Source organism: Diabrotica virgifera, chromosome 7 (genome assembly GCF_917563875.1).
Source record: "Diabrotica virgifera virgifera chromosome 7, PGI_DIABVI_V3a".
Taxonomy (NCBI): domain Eukaryota; kingdom Metazoa; phylum Arthropoda; class Insecta; order Coleoptera; family Chrysomelidae; genus Diabrotica; species Diabrotica virgifera.
The window spans coordinates 149193684-149217614 of record NC_065449.1 but is presented as its reverse complement, the minus strand read 5'-3'; the positions used below and the strand labels follow the sequence as shown (position 1 = coordinate 149217614).

Genomic DNA, 23931 nt, shown 5'->3' with positions numbered 1-23931 from the left:
AGTTCTGCATGATCTGAAACTTAAAATACAACCATCTCATGTCAAATTTTATCAATTTTATACAAGGTATGTCAAAAAATATTAATTTGGCTCAAGAGTAAAATACCTTTATTTTTCACAATATCGAAAATGATATTATGAAAACTTTTTAAGAATTAAAAACCATGTTTTAGTATGTAATTACATCCTTCTAATTGAAATATTTTGAACTATAAAGGTACTTTACTTTTGACCTAAATTTATCTTTTTTGACATACCTCGTATAAAATTGACATAAGATGGTTGTATTTTAGGTTTCAGAGTATTTTAGACCATGCAGAACTTTTTATTAAGAATCACTTTTTTCGTAAAATTAATAATAAAAGAGTTATTAGAATTAAAATTACTGAAAACAATGTTGGTTATCCATAATTTTTCAAAAAAAAATTTTTTAATTAGAAGGATGTAATTGCATACTAGAATATAGTTTTTAATTCAAAACAACTTTTCCTAATAGCAATTTTCAATATTGTGAAAAATAAAGCTACTTTACTCTTGAGTGAAATTCAAACTTTTTGACATACCTCGTATAATATTCATAAAATTTGATATCTGGTGGTTGAATCTTAGGTTTTGGACCATGCAGAGCTTTTTATGAAGAATAACTTTTTTTCGTAAAATTAATAATAAAAAAGTTTTCCATATGGATACAACTTACAGGGACATACTGTATATGTCTACGGTTCTTAATGTGATTTAGATCATTTTGCTTTGTACAAGGAGTAATTTAACATTCTCACTAGAAAATGCTCATTTTGTTCATTTTCACTAGAAAATGCTCATTTTGCTCATTTTCACTAGAAAATGCACTGCATAAATGCCTCATTTCTGATGTGTTTTGAAGTGTGGAATGCGAAGTATTCATGATAAAGTTCAGTTTTATCGGGTACCATCAGTACTACATTTTAAGCGTAAAACAACTAAATAAGTTATCGTCTGAGAGACAAAAACATAAAACAACTAAATAATACGTTATTATCTAAGACGCAAAAACAACTTACTTAGGCTTGGAAAACGTCTAAACCGAAGGTTAACTCAGACCCCTTGAGGGAAAGTGGACCTATATTATTTATTTTGTCAATATTTTGCTTGTATCTACCACTGTGCATCCAGGTACCTACTAGCAACATTTGTATTGTCTGCCAACAACTTTATATGCACTCATGTTTATTTATTCACTGCTTAAACTAAATAAAGTCATTCAAGTACTTCTACAACTAAAAACTACACAAAATCTAGAACAAAATGTTCGGAAAATACAACTAAAAAACTGTTAACGGCAAAAAACGTGGTGCAAATAATATAAACAAACACAATGTTTGACAGTTTTGCCTCCCAAACGTCAAAGTCTTGGAATGCCCTATAAAAGTCAAGCGATTGTGTCAAGCACAATATTCCGATATCGAAAACTCATTGCGACAGCGTAAATGCTGTCGGAAGTAATTTCTATTCACTATTCCGACTGTAGAGATTCCAATGTAGTTATAGAATACCGATGTTGACTATTTCTATTCGACTTGGCCACTTCCATTCGATTTTCCTTACTTCTATCATCGAAATGAGTTACAGAATATGTAGGTATGATTGTGTCTTGCGTCTCCCAATAGACTATAGGTTGGTCCAGCAATATTTACAGATATTTCCTTCTTCGTTCTTTTACCTTTTTGTTACTTACCTTGACTGGCAACATTTATATTGCACATGGATGATTTTTCTTATGCGGTTTATACTATTCTATTTTCTCATTTGTCTGATCCGATCTTTGATATTTTCATGTCTTATGGCTAACTCATATACAATTGAGTCCATGGTTCTTTACACATGCGTCATCATTTAATGAATACGAAATAAGTCTGAAATTTACTCCACGCAACAGCAAGTGACAGAAAGTGGCTACTGCTCCGATCACGGATTATATTATAAAATTTGAAATTATCATATAAATAGAATGTAAAATGTTAGTTTTGCTTTCAAATTTTGGTGCAGAATTACGAATTGGTACTCGATTAAATTTAAAACGAGGCCTTGTGCTTGTGAGGTAAGAGTTTTTCAGGCATAATCTAAGAAAATTAGATAAAATATTTTCTTTTTATAATTTCCTTCACTTTTGCGGAAACTTATACAAAACCATTCCTTAAGGTGATACAGTAGCGATCAACAGGTGGCAACAAACGCGGTCCAATATTGCGAAAGTTCTGCGAACTTTCAAAAGTGAGGCAACAGTGCGTCGGTAATTCGACACTGACAGTGACGTTTATACTATCAAAAACAATAATTTTTATACACATAGGCGCGAAATGTTGCCAAGTCAGTGACGTTCGATTTCTTGTTATAAAAAAATCGATTTTAAGTAGTTCCAAGATTATACAAAATCTAGGCATGGGGTAAAAAAGTTTATTTGAAGAAAGTGTATTTTTTGTCTTTCTTAATGGCGGTACAGGCTCCTTTTTTCAATGTTTTATTTAGTTGTAGAGTAATTTCCACATACTAACATATTTCTGAAATTGGGCTCTGTACCGCCATTCTTTATTATATTACGAATATGTATGCCAAATATCTCGACAAAATATTCAAAATTAGAGCCGCAATCTTGGAACGCGTTTATTGCTACCTGTTGATCGCTACTGTTTCCTCTTAACTGTGTGAATGAGGTTAACATTGTATGTAAATTAATGGCAAAATACAATACACTTTCCATAAAATTTCAAACTCTTTTTTTGTGTAATATAAATTTGTGTAATATAAATAACTTCTAAATGCAAAAACGGAAAAAAACAGCAAGAAATCCAACAAACTGACAGCCACAAGTAATCAAATCAGAAACGTCACAAATTGTACTTAAAATATCAAAACGTCCCCAAGCGTCTTTTTTGTACAGCTGGTTCCAAAAAAAACTGATACGACTCTTATAGCGTATTTTGTAGAAAATTGAGCAGTGTACTTTCTTCTTCTTCTTCTTTTTGTTTTTGGTCTCGCTGCCAGGCAATTACCAGCACGATTTATAGGCGATCTTGATGTAGTCTGGCTCTAAGCCATATCAAAATCGCTGACTATGTTCTTGTAAAAAGCTTTTGATGAAGTATGATTGTGTGATATAATGAATATGAGTTTAATTATATTTAATTTATTATATTTTGAAGGATAAATAATTATTTACGTACTGTCACTGACAAATCTTAAAAGTTGTCAGATAACTTCAACCTCAAAAAATGGCTGTTTGTTTATTTTATTATGTGTCTGTCATAATAAATATAATATAATGTCAGACCAAACATACACTGCTCAAAGTGATCAAAACTTACTAAGAGTCGTATCAGTTTTTTTAGGAACCAGCTGTACCTATCTCTTTTCAATATATAAAAACAAAATTTAGCAAAATTGGCTCATCCAAAAATTAGAAAAATTAAATTTGTATGTTTACGTTTAAAAAACGTAGTTGTCAACTCCAGCCGGCGATGGCACTAGTAGCAACGTGCTGCCAGTTTTCTGTCGGAGTTGGATGTATTATGTTAGACTCAGCGTTCGACGTACAATAGAGAGCGCATCCATTATTTATTGTATAAAGGATACAGACGCGACGTGTGGCCTGGGGCAATGCTGCATTCGACGTAAGAAAGACGGCAACTATTATTTATTGTAGGCCGCGTACGGTGTTTATTGGAGACTACCGCCTTACGCCGGACGAGGCCCTATTAGTGAGTTGCGCTGCATTGTGTTGTCACAGTGTCGTTTTCATATAATTTTTAACATGTTATTTTGTTATTATTACGCCACCACCGAAATAAACGTAGAAACTACAGAAGATTCTGGATATCTCCTTTATTAATTTTTTAAACGACGCTGCCACAACGCCACGCACTAATGGAGCCTCGCCCTTATCTGTTTTAGTGTCAATTTTGATTAGACGTTTACATTTTGCCAGAGCGTACATTCAATTTACTTTTATTCTGTTTCCAACGAGAATTCGAAGGGGGTGGGTACGTATTTTCGGCTACAATGCTATTCAAATGGGGATTCATTTTTTTCGAATCCTGAAAAACTAATAAGTATTTAAGAAACATTTAAACGCAGAATGAAAGATCACGTTATTAGCGAGGGCCGAAAGTCCCTGAGAACCGCTATAATAATGTTTATTTTAATAAGTTACAGGGGTGAAAAACTAAGAGAAAATTTAGTGTGATTTTTAATTTCAAATATCTCATTCAAAATAAACTTTTTATTTATTCTAAGGGACTTTCGGCCCTCGGTAATAATTTAGTCTTTCATTCTGCGGTTAAATTTTTCAAAAATATTTATTGGTTTTTTCAGGATTCGAAAAAAATTAACACAATGTCCGTGGTAATATTTTCCAAATCTATCTTTGTCTTACAACGCACTCAGGCGAATAGAATATTGTCAGCATATTGTCATTCAGACAGTGACAATCAGTGACAATTTTAAATATTTGACAAGGCATCGGGAATATTTTGAGTTGTTGATTAAAGAATGTTGATATATAGTATATTTGATAAATAATTGATTAAGACGTGAACTTAATAAAAAGTTATTTATTGTGTATTCTTTGTGGAAGAGCCAAGCAGAGAATACATCAGGATAATATATTCTGTGATCCAAGTATTTTGTTGTTAAAGATGTTCAAAATTGTAAGCGTTCCATAGTAACAATATATTATTAAAAAATCACTTTAACACTTTTCCTGTTTTCTCGATTGAGTATTAGTTTTTGTTGTACATATAAATTATTACAATCACTGAATACATAGTTAGTGAAAAAATTATCACATTTATTAACTGAATTAATAATTTGCAATTATACAAATAACAGTTTTCCAAGAACATTCAAAAGACATCTCTTTAAAGTTAATCATGACATTGTCAAGTAGAATGACGTTCTAGTAATGTTTACATAACCATACCAGTGTGAATTTGACTACACGTAATTTGCCGTGTAAAGACAGAAAAAGTAGAGATGGCCGTAAAATATTTGCGAATTATGTACCGATGGCCTTAACTAAAACATGCTAAAAGTGATCATAAAAATCAAATACCAAACAATTAAACGTTTTGGAACAATCATCATCATCATCATTCTCTTTGCCTTATCCCTATGCGGGGTCGGCTTCCCTAATTGCATTTCTCCACACAATTCTATCTTGGGTCATATCAATGTTAATCCCCTTTACCAACATGTCCTGCCTTATCGCCTCCCCCCAGGTCTTCTTTGGTCTTCCTCTCCTACTCCTTCCAGGAATCTGCACTTCAGCTATTCTTCGTATTGGGTGATTAACGTCTCGACGTTGAACATGACCAAACCATCTTAACCTATGCTCTCTCATTTTGGCATCAATTGGTGCCACACCTAGACTTCCCCTAATATACTCATTTCTAATTTTATCCTTCTTTGTCACTCCACTCATCCATCTAAGCATTCTCATTTCCGCCACATGCATTCGTTGTTCCTCTTTTTTTTTCACTGCCCAACATTCAGTTCCGTACATCATAGCCGGTCTTATGGCTGTTTTATAGAATTTTCCCTTCAGCTTCATTGGAATTTTTCTGTCACACAACACACCACTCGCTTCTTTCCACTTCATCCATCCAGCCCTAATTCTACTGCATGCATCTCCATCTATTTCTCCATTACTCTGTAATATCGATCCTAGGTACTTAAAACTATTGCTTTTCACAATCATTTCACCATCCAAAGATACCATTTTATTTGTAGTAGCTCCATCTTTAAATGAACATTCCAAATACTCCGTTTTTGTCCTACTAAGTTTTAAACCTTTTTACTCCAGAGCTTGTCTCCACTGTTCCAGTTTTTGTTCTAAGTCTCTTTCACTATTTCCTACTAACACGACATCATCAGCATACATTAAGCACCATGGAATGTTACCCTGTAGTTTCGCTGTTATCTGGTCCAAAACTAATGAGAATAAATACGGACTAAGCACAGAGCCTTGGTGCAATCCTACTTTCATATGAAACTTATCAGTCTCGCCCACACCTGTCCTGACACTAGTCGTTACTCCCTCATACATATCCCTCACAATCTTTACATATTCACCAGGGACTCCTTTCTTATTGAGTGCCCACCACAGAATCTCTCGAGGAACTCTATCATATGCTTTCTCAAGATCAATGAATACCATATGAGCGTTTGTTTCTTTACTCCTGTATTTTTCCATCAACTGCCTTATAATGAAAATTGCATCTGTTGTTGATCTGCCCTGCATAAAGCCAAATTGATTCTCGGATATTTCGATCTCTTCACGTATCCGTCTATCAATTACTCTTTCCCATATTTTCTTGGTGTGGCTAAGCAGTTTTATAGCCCTGTAGTTTGTACATTGTTGTATATCTCCCTTGTTTTTGTAAACAGGTACCAGTATACTGCTTCTCCATTCGTCTGGCATTTGTCCGACTTCCATAATTCTATTAAATAGACCTGCTAGCCACCTTGTTCCTGTCTCTCCCAAGGCTCTCCATACTTCCCCAGGAATATCATCTGGTCCTACCGCTTTTCCTTTCTTTATTTTTTGAAGCGCTTGAGCCACTTCCTCGTTGGTTATTTTGGTGACCATTGCTGCTACTGTCTCCGTTGACTCTACCGGCTGTCTGTCAAATTCTTCATTTAATAAGCAGTCAAAGTACTTTCTCCATCTCTTTTTGACATCCCTTTCGTGAACTAGTATTTTATTATTTTCATCTCGGATACATCTAATCTGATTAAAATCTTTTGCTTTCTTTGCTCTCTGTTTGGCTATTTTATATATCTTCGTTTCGCCTTCCCTGGTATCAAGTTGATCGTATAGGTTTGAATACGCTTCTGCTTTGGCTTTTGCTACTGCTACTTTCGCTTCCTTTTTCGCCACCATATAGTTTTGAAGATCTGTGTCGGATCTGGTTTCTTGCCACTTTTTATATAATTTTCTCTTCTCTTTTATTTTTCCTTGTACTTCGTTTGACCACCACCAAGTCTCTTTATTCTCAAACTTTTTTCCTGACGTTTTCCCAAGTATTTCAATAGCAGTCTCTCTAATACTACTGGCCATTATTCTCCAAATTGTATTAGGACTTCCTTTCATATTCCAACAAATTTTCTCTACTATTCTTCTCCTGAATAGACCTTGTTTCTCATCTTTCAGCAGCCACCACTTGATTTTTTGTGGTCCTCTCCGATATTTTTGTTTAGTTTCGCTTTTTACTTCGATGTCCAGAACAAGCAGCTTATGTTGTTAGCTTACTGTCTCACTAACTATTACCTTGCAGTCCTTGCATTCACGTATGTCTTCTTTCCTTATCATGAAGTAGTCTATTTGGGATTGATGTTGTCCATTTTTGTAGGTAATAAGTTGAGTTTCTCTCTTTTTAAAGAATGTGTTAACAATCGCCATATCCAATGCTGTTGCTAATTCAAGCATATCATCTCCAGCTTCATTTCTAGTTCCAAAGCCTAATCCCCCATGTATTGTTTCATATCCTGTCTTGGTTTGGCCCACATGTGCATTGAAATCACCTCCTATTATAACTTTCTCCTCTGCTGGAATATCACTCAGTACGTCTCCTAATTGATCATAGAAAGCTCTTCTTTCATTCTCACCCAGACCTGTTTGGGGAGCATACACACACACAACATTCAATTACAAATTTCACTGACATCATTCTATCACTCGTTCTTACAACTTCTACTACGTTATCTTTCATTTCACTATCAGCAATTATACCAACTCCATTTCTAGTGTTACTACTCCCTACATACCACAATTTGTATCCTTCACCTAGTTCTTTCGCCCTTTGTCCTTTCCACCTAGTTTCTTGAATACAAGCAATTTGAACTCTTCTTCGTTTGAGCGCATCCACTAACTTACGTTTTGGAACAAAGTAAAAGTTAAAAACAAATGTAGTAAAATTTTAGTTATATTTTTTATTTATATTCCATAATCTTTCTAAACAATGTATTTGTAGGAAATTGAAAATCTTGATGAACTGACTACGCTTCGGCAGCTATATCTTGGCAAAAATAAAATCACAAAAATCAAAAACCTGGACAGTCTTAAAAACTTGACATGCTTAAGTCTTCAGAGCAATCGATTAACCGCTATAGAAAATCTGGAAAATTTAAAAGAGTTGACTGAGCTGTATTTGTCCGAAAATGGTATTGAAAATATAGAAAACCTTGACGCAAATACAAAATTGGAAACATTAGATTTGGCACAAAATAAGATCAAGTCGATTGACAATATTGCACACTTGACTGAATTGGCCGAATTTTGGGTAAGTTTATATTTACAATGCTTAGATATTTAAAAAAAACATCAAAGTAAAAGACTTGTGTTGTAATTGGTATAAGTATTTAATTTGTTTATGGATAGTTTAAATTGATTTCCACAAGATAAAATCAAAATAAAATTTTGCATTTTGAAGAAAGTATTTGACTTGGCTTTCACTTCATATTTTTTGTTTTGTTAAATTCGATGTCCAACCTATTGAAAAATCGCCCCAAAAACACTAAAATTTGCTTTTTTCAAAGTTTTTAATTGTTTATTTACATTTTACGCTTAAAGTAGACATTTTACGAGAAAACATTTCAAGAACACGACGTTTCTTAGGGTGTGTCTGCACCAAAGCAACATACTGCAACTTTTGTGTTTTACATTGTTGAAGCAGGATGAATTAAGTTTCACATTTTTGTAACAAAGTGTCTTCCTTCACCCAAGCAACGTTGTTGTACCAATGCTGGAGTTTGTTGCACGTATTTGCGAGTAGTTGCATCATCATGTATCCACTGAAGCAACATCCACTAAAAGAGGCACCTGCTCAGGATTTTTGTCATAGCCTTGTATTTCTTCCTCTCCCTGAAGAACGGGGCTTGCAACTTTCATATTTTCGTTTTGCCTCTTTTATATTTTCACAGTTTATACTGCTACCAATCTTGGAGCAGGCATCATGTTTAACTTCTCTGCATTTATAATTTTTGTCAGCTGCATTACAAAGACATGTATGTTGTTTATAATTGTCTATTAAATTAATGCAGGCTTCTACAGTCCATTTAAATACCATTTTAATAACCAAATTCAGAAAACAAAACAGTTCGAACGTATCAACAACTGGCGACTACGGCTAACTACCAGCCGTTCACACTGATGTTAACATTAATTTGTCGCTGTTGCAGAATGTTGCAATATTTCCTTTTATCTTTACTGCGCCTTCTAAAGGTCTGGAGAGATTGGGAAATGCCGAGAGGTCTTAATCTTGATGAAGGAAAAATCCGAATCTGCACCTCCACGTGGTAGAAGGTGGACAACATCAACTTTTGATGGCTGACGCAGATAGGGACCGAGTGATTGCCGGAATAAGCAATCCCCGTTTACTGGCCAACAGCTTCGGGTGGAGGAGCGAGTAAACGGTAGGGCACCCCTTTGTCCTGGAGCTGGGAAACTGTCTTCAAAGGCGGAAGAACCGCGGAAGCGGTCAACGGCATAGAGATGAGGAAGAAAGATTGGGACAAGACACCTCATTAAAGATCCGGATTGGATAAGTCCTAGTAGAATCAAATGGCTATGCTTGCAGCGAAATTCAATTCCGGAGTAAGCTCCTTAATCGGATCTCCGGAAGGAGCAGTTACAAGTATAACAAATAGATTAAAATGCAAAGAAAACATGAGAATAGGCACATGGAACGTGAAAACCATGGCACAGGAAGGTAAAATCCAGAATGCAATCCAAGAAATGGCACACATGAAATTAAATATTCTAGGAATAAGCGAGATCCGTTGGCCAGGCTCAGGAACCGCAAATATCGGAGAACACCGTGTATACTACTCTGGAACAGATAACGGCAAACATGAATTAGGTGTCGGTATTATATTGACAAAAGAAGTTGCAAATCTGTTGACAACTTCATTCCAGTCTCAGCAAGAGTTATGCTCATACAACTGAAAGCAAGACCAATCGACATCAATATAATTCAAGTGTATGCACCTACAACAGAAGGAACAGAAGAAGAGGTAGAAGAACTATACCGTAGCATTGATGAAGTCGTGAAAAGGTTGAAAAAGCAGGACCTAACAATTGTCATGGGTGACTTCAATGCCAAAGTTGGGCTTAGCCAAACATCATCTGCAGTTGGACCATTTGGACTAGGAAACCGGAACGATCGGGGAGATACATTGGAAATTTTTGCGGAAGCAAATCAATTAGTAATAACGAACACCTGGTTTAAGTTACACCCAAGGAAACTGTACACCTGAAAATCTCCACAGCATTCTGTGGAGTTGTTGAATAAGGAGCTGTCTGATCCCAAAAGAGAAACAAGACGGCTCTTTAATAGGGCGAAGAAATCAGGTGATTGAGTAGCATATGTTAGTGCACGGGATTTAGATTTATAATTTTTCCTTCGTGAACTAACAACTAACATACAAAATTGATATAGATAGATAAAAAAATGATGTTCCGTTAAATACACAAATAATATAAAAAATGGGTACTTACGTTTTTTTTTTGTTCTAATCTGGGACCGCGGCACTGCACTCTTAAATGCACCAACTGAGGAACTTTTAAGATTCTTGTATCACGCCGATGATTGAATTTTTGTTACACGCGGACGGTGCGATGTTAATTCGTCGCCATTTTTCGAATGTCTCCTGGCTGATACTGTCCTTCTTGCGCTTGTGCGCAACAACGGTTCTTTCGTACCCTTCGTAGAAAGGTCAGCTGTGTGTTTTTCAAGTTTGAATTTAAATTTTTAGCGACAAATGTGATTTGCGCTAACAGCATATAAGGCTAAACTGAAAACCTCATCATCCAGCCTCAAAAGTCCATTGCTGAACATAGGCCTCCTCCCCTCGTTTCCAACCCCATCTATCCTGCGCCGCTCTCATCCAGTTTTTATGTACCTTTCTTAAGTCGTCAGTCCATGTTGTAGGCGGTCGACCGACGCTTCTCTTGTCTTCTCTTGGCCTCCATTCCAATAACCTCTTCCTCCATCGCCCATCTGTCATTCTGGCTATGTGTCCTGCCCATCTCCACTTCAACCTGGCTATCCTCTCGATGACGTCAGTCACCTTTGTTCTTCTTCTGATTTCTTCGTTTCTGATTTTGTCTCGCAGAGTTATTCCTAACATTGACCGCTCCATTCTTCTCTGCGTGACTCTTAGTTTGGTAGCCGAGGCTTTAGTTAAGGTAAGTGTTTCTGATCCGTACGTCAACACTGGGAGGACGCACTGATCAAATACCTTTCTCTTTAGGCGTAAACTGAAAACCTATAAGAAGACAATCCTATCCGCTAAGGAAAGATTCTGGAGAGAATTCTGTGAAAACATTGAAAGTGTACCTGAAAGGGCCAGGGTTAATAGAATCCTCAAAAGAGATAACGTTAACAAATCCAAGTCAGTTAAATTGCCCAATGGGAAGTATACGGACGCAGAGAAGGACGCTGTAGAGTATCTTTTAAGTATTTACTTATACCGGGGTCGACGCAATTGACTGGTAGTAACAATTATCAAACAAATAATAGCCCAACCAAAAGGGACTGGCTGACTTCTAACGAGATCTTTGGTTCTCATAAGGTCAGATGGGCTATTAAAATGTTTTAACCTTACAAAAAATGCGGGACCGAATGGTATATTTCCTAAGCTTCTCCGATAGGGACTGGAAATAATAATTATGGGTCCCCTGATCACAATATTTAAAGCTAGTTATGCTCTGGGATACATTCCCAAAGCTTGGAGAAGGGCAAGGGTGGCGTTTATTCCCAAACCGGGAAAAACATATTACACCTTAGCAAAATCCTACAGGACTAAGTCTGACTTCATTCATGTTGAAAACCATGGAAAAGTGATGTACACTATCGATTTTGAATTAATATATAATCAATTTGTTTATTATATGGCCATCAGGTGATATTCAGATATACAACCTCCGCATTTATGTTGTTGCTTTGTAGGGATTAAAAATTGTTGCTGTAAGATTATTTCAAAACATATTAATCGCTTAAAACTAGCAGTTTTAAACACAAAATGTGGAATGATCTTAAAATGTATTGACAAAGTATACTTCAATAATAGAAAGTTAAGTGTTGTATCAGCTTGTATTTACAAAGTACAGTGGAACCTCGATTATCCGTCTCTCCATTAACCGTCACCTCTGTTAACCGTCAGGGTACATACAGAAGTTGTATTTACTATATGAGCAAAAATTTTAATGTAAAAAAAATTAAAAAAAAGGTTAATTTGATTTGTGATGAGGACACAAACGGCTATCCATTGCTGACAGATAAAGAAATCGTTGAAATGGAAACAAAAGCGGACCAAACAGATTCAGAAGCTGACACAGACTTGGAATTTGACTGTAGCTATGTTGATGAACCTATTGGGACCGTGCAAGTTCGGCAAAGCGACCTCTATTTCTACGCTCTGTACTTTTATTCGCACTTTTAATTATATTGGCCAATTATATTAGTCCTGGTTGCTGGATAATTGTCAAGACCATAGTCCAAAAAAATAATAAGAAGAAAACATAAGATGCAGGTTATGTTTAGCAAACGTAAACAATTGTATGTAGTAAATAAAATCAGTTATTAAAATGCAGTACTGCAAGCAAAATACAATTAATTAAATTTACCTTTATATAATAATTGCAAATCATATCAATATTGTGGAGCAATATATAATTTTTCTGCGTCAATGACAAAAGGTATGAAATATACGTCAATTTGACAATTTCAATTGACAATATGAATTATTTAAGATAGTTGCAATATTTCTCCGCGACTCGCGCACGGTCGTTTCTCGTTTCCCTTTCCAAGTACTTGCACACCGCGAATTGTAACTGACAAAGATCTGCGTAAATAATCTAGAGAAGCTGCATCGCATATGCAATAATTCATCGAGTGGTATTCTCAACAAGAAGAAGCCAATAGTAAATTGCATGATCTTATGCCGATTAAGAAATCCAGCCATCGCAAAATGGAAGCAACAGTAAAACAAAGATTTCAGAATATTTTAAATTGATTCAAATGTACGAACACAAATCCCTCTTATATTGTCAAACAAATCATAAATGAAATTTGAGCGTTGTACTATGAATTTTTGATTTTTTTTTAATGTTCTGTTAACCGTCTTTTCGATTATCCGTCATACCCTTGGTCCGGTGCCCTGAAGGATAATCGAGGTTCTACTGTATACTTCAATAATGGTATAGTATAGTTGATCCAAAAGATGGCATAACCCAGACATCCAAAGTGAAAGTTATCCTTTAACACCAAATTGTTCTATATGGTCCACACAATGTCCAGAAAAAAGTCACAACATTTTGAGCGTCGGGTTTGGGGGGGAGAGGGGGGAGAAATCGGTAAATTCGTAGTTTTTTAAGGTTTTCGCCAATATTTATAAAACTATGAGGTTTAGCATGAACAACCCTCTATACAAAATTGTTCTACATTAAATTTGAAATAAAAAAGGCCCTATGCATAATCTTTCTAAAATGAATGGTTCCAAAGTTACGGAGGTAGTATAGTATAACTGGTCCAAAAAAAGGCCTAACCCAAACATCCAAAGTAAAAGTTTTCCTCCAACACCAAAATGTTCTGTATGGTCCACATATTGTTCAGTAAAAAGTTACACCATTTTGAGCGTCCGGTTTTGGAGGGATATGGGAGAGAAGCCGGTAAATTAGTAGTTTTTTTACGTTTTTCGTCAATATTTCTAAAACTATGCTTTAGCGTAAACAATGTTATATACAAGATTGTTCTACATAAAATTTAAAACAAAAAACGTATACATAACTGTTATAAAATCAACGGTTCCAGAGTTACGGAGGGTGAAAGTCGAGGTTTTCGATACTTTTTATATTTTTTGGGCAATATTTATGATATAACTATACCAAAAACCCAGACATCCAAAATGAAAGTTATCCTCCAACACCAAATTGTTCTATATGGTCCACATAATGTTCAGAAAAAAGTCACACCATTTTGAGCGTCGGGTTTGGGGGGGAGAAATCGGTAAATATAAAAAGTATCGAAAACCTCCACTTTTCACCCTCCGTAACTCTGGAACCGTTGATTTTATAACAATTATGTGTAGAACCTTTTTTGTTTTAAATTTTATGTAGAACATTTTTCTATAGAACATTCCTTACGCTAAAGCATAGTTTTAGAAATATTGACGAAAAACGTAAAAAAAAATACTAATTTACCGATTTCTCCCCCATTCCCCCCCCCCCCAAACCGGACGCTCAAAATGGTGTAACTTTTTACTGAACAATACATATGTGGACCATATAGAACAATTTGGTGTTGAAGGAAAACTTTTACTTTGGATGTCTGGGTTAGGCCTTTTTTTGGACCAGTTATACTATACTACCTCCGTAACTTTGGAACCATTCATTTTAGAAAGATTATGCATAGGGCCTTTTTTATTTCAAATTTAATGTAGAACAATTTTGTATAGAGGGTTGTTCATGCTAAACCGCATAGTTTTATAAATATTGGCGAAAACCTTAAAAAACTACGAATTTATCGATTTCTCCCCCCTCTCCCCCCAAACCCGACGCATAAAATAATGTGACTTTTTTCTGAACATTATGTGGACCATATAGAACAATTTGGTGTTGGAGGATAACTTTCACTTTGGATGTCTGGGTTTGGGTCTAACTGTACCATACTATAATAGAAATTTAGGTGTTGTATCAGCTTTCTGTCGCCAGGGGGGGTACAACGGCCTCGTTAATTCAGATGGACTTACTCAAGTTTTTTTTATGTATTTTGACCCGTAGAACACGAATTTTTTGGGTAACAGTTGATCCGGATGTCGATAAGATTGTTATAGACCAAGAACTTGAGGAATCAAATAACAGCGATTTTTGGCAAAACAAAACAATATTTTGTATTTTTTGGGCCATTTTAAGTAAAAAATATTTCTACAAGTTTTTTCGTAGGATGCACAGTTTTCGAGATAAACGCGGTTGAACTTTAAAAAAATCGAAAAATTGCAATTTTTGAACCCGAATAACTTTTGATTAAAAAATAAAATAGCAAGTCTGCTTACCGCATTTGAAAGTTTAAGTCAAATTATATCGGTTTTGATTATTTGCATTGGTAAAAATTTATTTTTTTATTGTTTAACAAAGCTATAAACACGTAGGGTTTCCCGTGCTTTTACATGCGTTTTAACGCATGTAACGTAGAAATAGTCTTGATTGCACTAGTACCTATTCTACCTACTCGTTCGATTTTAAATGAGAAATCATAGAAACATCACTCACGCACTAGTTGTTTGTAGGTTTGTTTAACAATAACACAATAAATTTTTAGCAATGCAAATAATCAAAACCGACATAATTTGACTTGAACTTTCAAAGGCGCTAAGCAGAATTGCTATTTTATTTTTTAATCAAAAGTTATTCGGGTTTAAAAATTGCAGTTTTTCGATTTTTTGAAAGTTCAACCGCGTTTATCTCGAAAACTGTGCATCCTACTAAAAAACTTGTAGAAATATTTTTTGCTTAAAATGACCCAAAAAATACAAAATATTGTTTTGTTTTGCCAAAAATCGCTGTTATTTGATTCCTCAAGTTCTTGGTCTATAACAATCTTATCGACATCCGGATCAACTGTTACCCAAAAAATTCGTGTTCTACGGGTCAAAATACATAAAAAAAACTTGGGTAAGTCCATCTGAATTAACGAGGCCGTTGTACCCCCCCTGGCGACAGGACTATTTATTTCAAGGTTAAATATCAATAAAAAAAATTTAATTTTAGATGAATAATAATGAAGTATCTGATTGGGCAACAGTGGAGAAAATGTCAGCACTAAAGAGCCTGGCGACAGTATATTTGGAAAAGAATCCAGTTGCCGAAGATCCTATGTATAGAAGAAAGCTGAAGATGATCGCGCCTTCCTTGACACAAATTGATGCAACATTATGTCGCTAAATATATCTACTTAGGTTAAAATAATAATAAATATTAAGTGTTTGAAACCAACCGTACTACTTTTTATTTTAATTTACGTACTAAAAGTTTTTTGGAAAGCAGTATGAGTTTGATGATATTCTTTTTTACTCTAGAAACTCTTCTTATAAGAACGTACATTTTATATTATTAAGATAAATACATTACATAATATTGTGTACAATAAGTATAGTAAATTTTACTAAACAGAGATTTAACGGTATGCTATTCGCTCCGTGCATGACTGACGCGACACCTAGCGCCTTCGCCTGACTTCTCCTGGATCTCACAATTTGGGGTTAAGCTGTCGACTGTTGAAAGGTAAAAGGTTGTAACCCACAAATCAACTTTTTCCAGGAAGTAGAAAAGACGTTGCATTTAAGTAATTTTATCAGGAATTAACCTAACAAAATTACTTAAATGGAGCGTTTTTTTACTTTCTGAAAAAAGTTGATTTGTGGGTTATAACCTTTTACCTTTCAACCGTGTTGATATGATAAATATATACTGTGATGTTGCAAATAATTAATAATTAGTTTTTTAACGATATTTTTCCAATGCACGTATAAAAGTGATTTAGTATGTACAGTCGAACCCGCTTATTAGAATACCGCTTAAAGGAATATCCCGGTTTAAGGAATAGAAATTTGAAGTCCCGAAACCTTTCTCTTAGCGACCAATGATCGGTTATTAGAATATCCCGGTTATAGGAATATTTTTGATTGTCACCAAGCCTATTCCAATAAGCGGGTTCGACAGTATTAATAACTGGGTTTCTAAAAATTCATCACAATTTATCTTTTCAACCCCAAACGGAATATAAAGTGAATCTATCCTCGTTTTGAAACTAGGAAGAGTAATTCAAATTTACCGCGCTATAATGCTAGGAAGAGTAATTCAAATTTACCGCGTTATAATGCTTGTTTGTAATTAATCCAACCGCAGGCAAGTTTACTCAACTAAATTATGAAATTTTGACACTCTTGACATTTATGAAAGTTTAACACTATCGATATTTATAATTCATAGGTTAATTAAGTTATATCGGCGATTTTTTGTTTTTCTGAGGTATTTATTTAATTTTTAGATTTTTAGTTTACATTTATATAAACAAAACTGTTGTTTTTAGAACTCTTTAGCGACGTATTGTTGTTACTAGTCTTATAAGTTGTCCGATAATGATTACTGGATTACCGTCGAAGGCCGACATTATTTATAGTGACATTATTGGGTGTGAATCTGTATTTTGAGTTTACTCTTCCTATTTTAAATCATTTCTCTTATGCATTTATTTGAGATCTATAAAAACTACACTTACTATTTTAGCTATTATTAGCACAATTAAATACATACAGTCCGTCCAATATACTTACCGTTGCACGTCATTATCTACGTCAGAGATCTAAGTTGACAGTGTTGCCCAATTACAAAAAATTCTTGAATTCATTATTTTAAATCGAATATATCACATATTTTTTGCGGAAGTGGATTATACAACAAAACAAATTAATATTCAATGTAAATAAATAAAAACTTGAGAAATAGAAAACAAGAATTAAGTTATAATCTTACGTTAAAGTAAATAATAAAAACAGAAAATATAATAAAGCAAATACTAAGGGCCGGTATTTCAATAGCTACTTAAGCTTTTGCTTAGCTAAGCCTGTGTCAAAAGTTAAGGAGAAGCTTAAGCTGGGTGCCGTATTTCCATCATTCTCTTAACTAAACTGATGCTCAGCTGTAAAGTTAATTGGTTTGGTACCTCTGAATACGTCAAAGTGCCAGAGCTAACTGTTCTGAGGTAAAAACCACTACTGTTGACATTTAATTTTATCTTGTCATCTGTATCAATGTTATTTTTACTTCACTTAATTTTGTGTATATGGTACATGTGTTTTTAGTTTATTGTCTATATTTTCTCTGGTTATACTTTTATTGTTATTTTGCATAAGCAATAGATCCGTCTTTGTAATTTTGTTTATTGGATATATTACTTAAAATGTCAAATTGGAATGTAAGTTTATTTTTGTAAAATAAATATACCTACCAAGCATTGTAGAAATAAACAATTTTCATGTGCCTACACCTTCCAAAAGTAGTAAGAATTTTAATAATCGTTATTAGGATTAATAAATTAATAGATTATTATTTAATAATCCAATAATAACGTTATTACTTAAAAGTTGGTTTTCAAAACAACTCTATAATTAATAATCTATAGAAATAACCTCAAAAAACAGAAAACAAATTTTAAGCAAAGGCTTAAACCAACTCCCGCGCGAGCTTAAAATTATTTGGTTTAAGCCTAGGCTTAAGCCTCAAATTGAAGTGGAAATACAGGCATCTAAGCTTAAGCAAAGGCTTAAAGTAAGCTTTGGCTTAAGTGAGGTTGGAAATACCGGCCCTTATAGTATAGAATAAAAATAAATATGAAGTGTCATCACCGCAACTGTCAAATAAATGTTACCAATTTATGCCAAAATGTCACCTATGTTCGATCGCAGTTAGAGTGTAATACGAACAAGTGTGCTTTATAAAAACGCTTTATATTCCACTTATACAAATTAAATTATACAAGTTAAGACATGTTTCTTTAAATGTACATTAATAGAAATCTTCCAATATTATTTCTACGCGTATATAATAAAATATGTCTAGTGGCTGTAATTCCCTTGTACTCGGCTAAATAATTGTAAAAAGAAACAGACTTACCGCCTAAATATTTCGTGTTGGTATCATGTGACGTCACGGCCTATGACGCGGATGACGTGCAACGGTAAGTATATTGGACGGACTGTACGCAATATTCATTTACCATTTTTTATAAAAAATTTTATACAATGACGATGACATTACAGAGATACTTCCAATATTGCCATATTTCGCCGCTACTCACGCTGGCATCGTTTCAGGGTACTGCCTCCCTCATGGTAACGCACGGAGCGAATAACAAGTTTTCACATATACAGTATTTATCCAAATTTGGGAAAAGGGAGCAACTCAAGTTGTGCGTTAACTTTATGGTTTTTGCTCCGAATGCTTTCCTGTCCGTTCTTCGTCGCTGGTAGGCAAACTCGTTAACTTTTTTTCGTTATTTGAGAAACAGCATTCAGCAATATTCATTAAGTCAGCTAGATGACCAAGCTGGAGGACTTGATTTGACTAGTTTACTACTTTTATGGCTCGAGTAACGCTCCATTCTGCTTTTAATTGGAAGTCACGGGTAAATTCAGACGGCTAGTGGGGCGATAAGGTAAAAGAACATGGTCTTACGGCTCGGTGAAGCTCATAAATTTGCTCCCGAAGCTAAAAATTACAAAAAGAACGAATTACAACTCACCGAATCCAAACTGCTATTAAAATCATTTTACAAAAAATCTAAATTCAATATCTATGTATTGATTCATTGGAGCTGTATATATCAACTGATACATTGTTTTTCGAGTTTATAGTTTCGCCTAACATAGGCCTGGATCCCGCGTACCAAAAAAAGTTGATTAATAGCAAGCTGAAAATTTGTTAACAGCTTATTGTAGGGGAGCCCAAGCGGGGATTTTTGCAGCAACTCGAGCGCGTCAGATTATCATATGGGGAGAAACCTGGTACCCTGCAGATGTACCTCTACCATATATTGGCTCTAAACACAGGGGGGGCCGAAAAAAAATCTATCCTTAGAAAAACTCGAAATCGTCAGATTAAGATAAGGTAAGTTAAGTACATGCAAAACAGTGTATATTTAAAAATCTGACGATTTGAGCCAGGCGTAAGGAAATGGGCGAGTCATCAAGTTTCACAAGAAAAAAGCGAATATTTCGCGAAATGAACGATAGATCTAAAAACTAAAAAATACGTGCTCAATATTTGTCAAAAATCTATCGAATGATACCAAACACGAATCCCCACGGAGAGGGGAGGGGGCAAATTTTAAATACGAATCCCGCGATATTTCGCGAAATGAACATCAGATCGAAAAACTAAAAAATATATTTATCTAATATGTTTGAAAAATCTATCGAATGGCACCAAATACGACCCCCCACGGAGGTGGGGTGGGGGTTACTTTAAAATTTTAAATAGGAGCCCCCATTTTTTATTGCAGATTCGGATTCCTTACGTAAAAATAAGAAACTTTTATTCGAAACATCTTTTCGAATTATGGATAAATGGCGCTATAATCGGAAAAAACGATTGTTGGAAATGGAAAATTTAATTAAAAATGGAAAGTTTCCACTAAAATGGAAAACTTTACTTAACTTTTTTTGGTTTTAGAACCTACTCTTCACAACCCAATAGGTCCCCAAAGCGCTCGAGTGACTGTACATTTAGCATACTTCCCTCCCCTACTATTAACGGTGTCTAGTCTGACAAACTTTGCTGTACTGGAACAGGGGAAGTTTTAATTGTGGAACAGGTAAATAATTTGGAACGTCAGACTACGAAAACGTCCCATGTATTTTGTCGGACAGAACTTCCAATTGATTTGTTACCCTTTCATCAAACTCTTATGCAAAAATCAGACTGCTATTTATCACCAACATAATTCCTGTCATTTGACATGTTCCACGTGTAGGACTAAAAACGCCCAGTTGGTGATAAATAGCAGTCTGATTTTTGCATGAGAGTTTAATGATAGGGTAACAAATCAAGTTCTGTCCGACAAAATACATGGGACGTTTTCGTAGTATGACGTTTCACATTTTTAACCTGTTCCACAATTAAAAATTCCCCTGTTCCAGTGTTCCCATTCATTAGAGTGTGTCCGTCTAGACACCGTTAAGCTATTAACAAATTTTCAGCTTGCTATTAATCAACTTTTTTTGGTACGCGGGATCCAGGCCTAACACTGCAGCAGACCTTGTACTATGGGAAGCAATTTGGCAAGGTCTGTTAGCTCTTCTTTAATTAGCGGAAGACATATCTTATCGTGGTCTCATCGCCTTTGATAATGTCTGCCAACGGTCTGCCTCAATCTCAATCGTAGACCAATCGTAAGTAACACATATCTAAACTACGGCCTATAATCATGTAAAACAATGTATCATTACATTAAACCGGTATTGAAAGCTTACACTCCTTGATATTTTTCTATTATAATATTATTCTTTAATATTGTTGTAGTATAACTTTGTGTCTAGCTGTACTGTTGTGTGAATTTGTCTCTCTATGTTAATTGTTAAATGTATTTCTTAAATTCCTTTCTCAATTTTATATTGCTTTCTTGGACTTCTACTTTTTACGAGTGTCGTAAGTGAAAAATCATGTTTTAGAAGAATTTTTGTGATAACCTTGAGGTACGTATAGACATGCGCGCCGAACACTTCGCGCCGTGTGTGCAGTACGCGTTCGTGGCGGGTTCATTAGATTAGTACGTGTTTCCAAGTGGCACACAAACGGTGCGCACACGATCCAACTTCTCTCGGCGCCAAGAACGCGCCGAAGTGTGCATATCTATACGTACCTTAACGTGTACATTACTCATTGAAGTAATCACAATTCTATAGACCATTCCAGGGTGACGTCATTTGACAGCGACTGAGGGGCAAAGATATTGTAAACAAACTAGGTTAAGTGTAGAAAACCATTGGGTGCGTTCGGACGACCACAGCGGCTGGACGGCTGAGCCAGCGGTAGCGTTTAGACGACACCGCTGGAAGTCAGCCGCTGAGAGATTTACTAAGCTTTCCCTATCCGCGCTGGATACAACCACTCAGCCGATTTCTGCTGTCAGCCTGAAGTAAGTTTGTTTTATAATACCAGCCGCATTTAAAGACCGAAATGTTTTAAATCACTATAATCACAATACACTGTAAACAGAACGACGATGTGGGCCAAGAAAACTGATTTTCTGATTATACCGGGTTTTTGCATCCCCTACGAGGGTGTCCTATATCCAATATTTGAAATTTTTGTAGTTAAAACCACAGATATTTTATAATAAAACGAGAAAATAGCAAAAATAACACCAAAAACACAATGTTTGCCCCTCATCAACGGTGTCGAAAGTCACGTGACCTGGAATGGTCAATCCTTTAGTTCACGTTAAGAACGGGACGTTTGGCTTATGCAGATCAGTGTTGCCAAAACTCTCAGGCACGGGTTGCTACTAAACTGTCGATATAGGATTCATTCTAATCGGTTGGCGTGGCATGGCTGCGCTTTTATTGTCCATAAGAAATACGTAGCCCTATCTACGCAACGTTCTATTCTTGACGTGAAGCGCTCTATAGTGGTAATAAAAATGTTCCCGGTAATGCTACATGGTGTTTTAGATCAACTCCTACAGTTGAGTCCACGATTCTTTACCCGTGCGTCATTAATACCTGGCGAGATAAAACACATACTTTTTATCTAGCATCATTCTCTTCCACGCATGAAACTAAAGACAAACCAGCTACCGTCTGTTATTAAGTAAAAACACACGTTATTTTTATGAACGCTCTAGACTCAGTACATAGAAAAGAGATAGGTACAAAAAGTAACCTAGGGCTTTTCTGCGATTCGAAGTGCCATGGTAGTTGTTGCAATAAATAAGATTATACTTATTACAATACATTATTTACATTTTTTTGCTTTTTTTCATATTAGAGATCAAAATTTAAAAAAGCTCTGCTATGTTGATAATATTTTAGTTAATAATCGCTATTTGTGCTGTTTGTTTTAAATGCAATAATCTTCTTATGTCCATTAAAAGAATTTTCCCAAATAAAAACATACCCAACTATTTTTTTGACACAAATACATTCATCATATATTTTTAAAACAAAAATGTATGATGAATGTCGACATTCACCGGCGAATGTTAGAAAATATGATATTTAACCAATAATTCGGACATACGCCAAGCGACTTGGTGAATGTCGATATTCACTGGTGTATCTCGACATTCACCGGATTTCGGACTTTCACAGTAACATATGCATTATTTATTTTATTGATATCGCGATATCCCTTGAGATTCCATTCCACGAACATTAAAATGATCGGTAAAAATCAATAAACTGTCCCATCTGTTCTCCAGAAAATCTCAGTTCCGCCATTTTCTATTTGTAAATTACACGCGCTCTCGTACCAACTCGTATTAGTATGATAGAATTGATTCAAAAATGACATAACCCAGGCATCCAAAGTGAAAGTTATCCTCCAACACCAAATTGTTCTATATGGTCCATATAAATGTTCAGAAAAAAGTCACACCTTTTTGAGCGTCGGGTTTGGGGGGGGGGGGAGAGGGGGAGAAGTCGGTAACTTCGTAGTTTTTTACGTTTTTCGTCAATATTTCTAAAACTATGAGGTTTAGCATGAATAACCTTCTATACGAAAATGTTCTACATTAAATTTGAAATAAAAGAGGCCCTATACATAATCTTTCTAAAATGAACGGTAAAAAAGTTACGGAGGTAGTATATTATAATTGGTCCAAAAAAAAGGCCTAACCCAGACATCCAAAGTAAAAGTTTTCCTCCAACACCAAATTGTTCTATATGGTCCACATATTGTTCAGTAAAAAGTTACACCATTTTGAGCGTCCGGTTTGGGGGGTGATGGGGGAGAAGTCGGTAAATTAGTAGTTTCTTTACGTTTTTCGTCAAAATTTCTAAAACTATGTATAAGCGTAAACAATGTTCTATACAAAAACGTTCTACATAAAATTTAAAAGAAAAGTGGTCCTATCCATAATTGTTATAAAATCAACGGTTCCAGAGTTACGGAGGGTGAAATGTGGAGGTTTTCGATACTTTTTATATTTTTTGGGCAATTGATGATGATTTTGGGTGGTGAGATTGACGTTTCTTCAAGGGCTTATCACTAACATACCATCGGCCACTGAAATAGCAAATCCTGTTAAAGAAAATTTCTTTATGGGTATGTTTTTTATTTGGGAAAATTGTTTTAATGGAAAATTATTGCATTTAAAACAAAGAGCACAATAGCGATTA

At 35.1% G+C, this 23931-nt stretch overlaps 1 protein-coding gene and 1 long non-coding RNA gene across 2 annotated transcripts in view; one reads left to right on the top strand and one right to left on the bottom strand.

Moving 5' to 3' along the window:
• The window catches only part of LOC114342937 (protein phosphatase 1 regulatory subunit 7), a 56560-nt gene extending 40533 nt beyond the window's left edge, over positions 1-16027 (top strand). The window contains exons 4-5 of the mRNA XM_050656431.1: positions 8007-8315; positions 15803-16027. Coding sequence (XP_050512388.1) covers positions 8007-8315; positions 15803-15976 — 483 coding nt within the window. The 3' untranslated portion in view covers positions 15977-16027. The remainder of the gene's footprint in view (positions 1-8006; positions 8316-15802) is intronic.
• LOC126888299 (uncharacterized) overlaps positions 16010-23931 on the bottom strand; it is a 33992-nt gene continuing 26070 nt past the window's right edge. Inside the window, exon 2 of the long non-coding RNA XR_007699497.1 lies at positions 16010-19300. This is a non-coding gene — a long non-coding RNA (uncharacterized LOC126888299). The remainder of the gene's footprint in view (positions 19301-23931) is intronic.